The sequence below is a fragment of the Austrofundulus limnaeus genome, unplaced genomic scaffold (assembly GCF_001266775.1).
Source record: "Austrofundulus limnaeus strain Quisiro unplaced genomic scaffold, Austrofundulus_limnaeus-1.0 Scaffold180, whole genome shotgun sequence".
Taxonomy (NCBI): domain Eukaryota; kingdom Metazoa; phylum Chordata; class Actinopteri; order Cyprinodontiformes; family Rivulidae; genus Austrofundulus; species Austrofundulus limnaeus.
This window is the reverse complement of record NW_013952582.1, coordinates 1057041-1061408: the sequence shown is the minus strand read 5'-3', so window position 1 is coordinate 1061408 and position 4368 is coordinate 1057041. Positions and strand designations below refer to the sequence as shown.

The window sequence follows — 4368 nt, the reverse complement described above, 5'->3', positions numbered from 1 at the left end:
ACACACACACACACACACACACACACACACACACACACACACACACACACACACACACACACACACACAACTGCATTAGATGACGGATGGCTCATAAGCGGCCACTTATGCATTATTCTGGACAGAGTATAAAACAAGCCATCAATCCTGGGAAGGAAGGGGCACAGAGAAGTCACAGGACTACTCCTGACAGCTCACACATACAATTCACAGAACGTTTACACAGCTAGTAGAAAACTGATGATGATAATGTCCTCTGGCAGTTTGCCATTTTCCCCATAAATGTTCCATTATAATATTGTCTTAGCAATGTGTGGGGAGCCATGATTCATTTGTCCGCCTGTGCCTTTGTTTGAATGAACGGCAACAGCTCGACTTATCAGACTGTGAGGTGACCTTCATTTGGGAGAAACCGTGAGCAATACCACGAAACAGTGGCACGCAAATGACGCATGCAAACGCACACTTAAATGTCAGAATGTCTTAGGGTCTGACAGGAATTTCAAAAAGAAAGAATGGCATCCAAACTAAAGACTGACAAAACAAGAGCCAAATTTACTGATAAAAACCTTTAAAACGGATGATGTAATGCCATTTTATGTGCGTCTGGGACATGATTTGGGGTCTGAGAAATGCTTATAGATTAATAAAAGCAGTGTGGGCGTTAGCAGCCAGCCATGACCTGTGCAGCACAGCTACATGTTCTGCACATATGCATTTACATCCAAGAGGTGCATGTGTATGTGTGTGTGTGTGTGGATATGTACAGACTAACACACCTTRCAGGTTCCGATGCAGCCCACAGGTCTGTCCGGACGCCCACTCAACCCCAGCTTCTTATTGATGGCTAGAAAACGGTACGCCTGAATAAAGACACRCAAACACAAAAATAAATACCCKGTCAGTGAGAACAGCATTCAGATCCTCCTGCTCACCTTTCTGTTTACAGAGTAAACAACAGTGGCAGATTTATCAGTACAAGGCTCTGCGATTGCATCTATGCTGCTCTGAGAAGGGAGGGTATATATTTGATTTGAAATGTCATGCAGCAGAGTTTCATTCCATATTGTATTAAAAGCACGAGTCCAATATCTGCCTGTCCTACTGAGACATTCTGTCTTGTTGCAACTGCTGTGATGAAATATTGTCCATACGACAGAAGCAGTGACTGATAATAGCTCAGTGTTTGGTTATGAAAACCAGCTGTAATGAAAGTCCCAGAGCTGCACACCTGTGAGCACCGGAGACCTGGTACCTAATAAAAATGCTGTAGTGACAAACGGAGACCCATAAGAAAAAACACTGAACTGTGTTTTTTATTGAACAACGTACTACCATGTGACGCATAAACAAGCAGGTGGCTAAATATAGCAACGTTAACCATTTTCTGGAAGTTTACATACTTTCCTTTCAGCTTTATTTAGAGGCCAGCTTGGAATGATTTTTACTGACATGCAATTTAAAATAAAAACAGTGACTTATAGTCCAAAACCAGAAGTAATTTTTGCAACTTTTCAGTCCTTATTAGACACAATTTAAACATGCATAAACAATAGCAAAMTGTTGTATTTCTTGGCTGAGATGATCACTTTAAGGATTCATTTATCTGCTCTTACACTCAAAAACAGAAATAKTGTATTTAATGTAATTTAATAACAAGTTATGTCAAGTGGTTCCACTCAAGTGAGTTGAGTAAATATAGAGCAACTTTTAAATTKTCTTTAAAAGTAAAATGTGAAAGGTGCTTTACATTTTCTTTCTTTCCTTTTCTTTTTGAGTGTATTTCAAAAATTTAAATGTTTACAATGCAATCTATAAATGTGGACAAAACTGAAAAGATAGTTATTGGAAACTGAGAAAACGGTCCAACTACTGTACATTGAYTCCTAACAGAGCTTTTGTGGAGAATGTCAAAAATTTCTAAATGTCCTCATAAACAACTAAGAAAGAACTGTTTCTCTATTTTCTATGCAAACTGAGGAAAGATAATCATCCAGCAGCTGTCCTCTTCACTTTCAACATTTGATCTAATAAGATCATCGAAATCAGGTGCATCACTGCTAAAAGGACCAGTGGAGTCTCTTTCCTTATCTATTGCAGACCTATATCACACATAACATCATACCACAGAGTCACCAATACTTTGGAGGACCTGGTGATGCCTCACACAAACTTTTTACCCTCTTCCAACCTGGAAAGTCATTTATGACTATATGACTTGTGATCATGTCTCTTTTTCAAATGCTGTACTGTTTGTGTTGTTTTATAGGTAGCACTATGGTCCTGAAGGAATGCTGTCTGTTTCACCTAAGGTTAAAATGACCAAAACTTTCTCAACTTGAGTCACCTAAAAGACTTCACAGATGACAGCTTTACTGTTTCTGGCAGACCCTGATCWCCCACTCTATGGTGACTTCAGGCTGCTTCTGTCTAGACGCAGGTATCAGTTGACCAAATGTAGGACTAACAGATTTAAAAACTCAGCAGCAGTTCAATTCCTTAATGAACATCTGTGATTTCTGTGTATTTGTGCATGAATGTTTTTGTTGTTWTTATGYCTACTGGCTGTGGAACAAATTGCCCCTTGGGGACAATAAAGAGTCTTGAATTGAATTGATTTAACAACAACTCCTGCTCCTTACCTCTTTGTTCATCTAGTTTATGTAAAGATCTCACAGGATGTTCTCTGTTGTCTCCTTATAGAATGGTACAATAATCCTTTTCTGGGGTAACTTAAGAAATTTCATTTTTTTAAAGAGATGTACTTCTTTTGAAGYGATTTTAATGAAGCAGGACAGATCTTATAAAGTCATCCTGATGCCTGACAACATAAACCTGTTGCAGACAGGACTATAAATTATTACTCTCATGTAAAATTTACAATCAGTTCTTTGGTGTTGACTACTAAAAGCAGCACATTAAACTTTGTGCAACACACTACAAGACTAATCAAATAACATGAAGTTTCAACATGGTTTGTGATCTGATAACAGTGCTGTTGGAAAATTTTGCAACATAATTKGTTTCATATCTGGGTATATACGGTCATGGGTGCACAGAGGGAATARAAACAGGCTTAGAAAGCAGTCCTGGGGGTACGGAGCTTCTGAGTGAAAGATGAGCAGCTGTCAATCTGGGCCATCTTTATGTCTGCTTGTGACGCAAGTTTATAATCCTCAGGTCCAGAGAGCTCAGTTGGTCAAACTGTTTCACAGCAAGACAGCATATAAAACTGAACTGAAACCACCTGATGGTAATAGTTGGATGAATTGAATAAAAATAACTAAGGTTATATGAAGAGCACACAGATAAAGGTGCAAGGCTGCCGAGACTTTCAATAAGCAGGAATGAGGAAAAGCCAGCACACTAACTCTTTATCACTGGAATAATTTATTAATTTACATTTCCATCCCACTTAGATCTTCATTGGGTCAAAAAGGCAACAACCTCTCACCATTATTGATGTCTCTCTATTTTTCTCTTTGACTTGACAAAGATCCAAATTGCATTGGAATGCAAAATAAGAAATTATTCCTGGGGTAAGGAGTGTGTGGGTTGCTCTTCAGTCATCTTTATTGCATAGATGGATAATTACCATGTTAATGATCATGTTCTCTACAGTCTTGAGACAGGCTGACAGCCTTTATTGCTATAAAAAAGTCACCTATTTCTGACAACCWTTCCAAAAGCAATGAGCGTACATGTTTTTTTCTTAGCTGTAGTTTCTGCCAGATATTTTTTGTTAAACATATAAAACCACATTGTTGATGTCCCAGTATTATCTCACATTAAAAATAAAAGAAAAAAGGGGAGAAACTGGATTTAAGGTATAAAAATGGAAGCCATTCATCCTTATAGAAATGGCTTGCTGGATGTGTACTACTGATTTACAGCTATAGACACTAAATGATACACTAAGCTCTTATAGATTTTCTAAGAGGTTCTGCAATAAAACAATGACTATTAAAATATTTCAAGTTTTCCCATTTAACCCCAGTTTTTTTCCCTGCAAAATAACTGCATGCATTTCATTCCTTTGACCTCCCTAAAACATAATATTTATGACCTTTTTTCATTTTATGTTGATTGTGTTAGTGAAAATGTAGGTTTTGTACTCGGCAACAATTGTTGCCGGTGGAAAACAGCACAGTCTAAACTGACACAAATCCTTTATTCTGACCTGTTTACACACATGAGAAATATAAATAACAATAACATGCATAACATGTTATAACAAGGCATGGGTACAAGTTTAACAGTAGGGATGACTGTGATGTAGCACAGTGTTTTCCAAAGTGGGGGCCACGGCCCCTTGGGGGGTCGCCAGGGAGCACAAAAATGGGGTCCTCAGAAAGCTGGAGGGGATGA

At 38.3% G+C, this 4368-nt stretch overlaps 1 protein-coding gene across 1 annotated transcript in view; it reads right to left on the bottom strand.

Moving 5' to 3' along the window:
* phkb (phosphorylase kinase, beta) overlaps positions 1–4368 on the bottom strand; it is a gene marked incomplete at its 5' end in the record, with an annotated part of 79801 nt that overhangs the window by 19524 nt on the left and 55909 nt on the right. Inside the window, 1 exon segment of the mRNA XM_014018007.1 lies at positions 780–863. Coding sequence (XP_013873461.1) covers positions 780–863 — 84 coding nt within the window.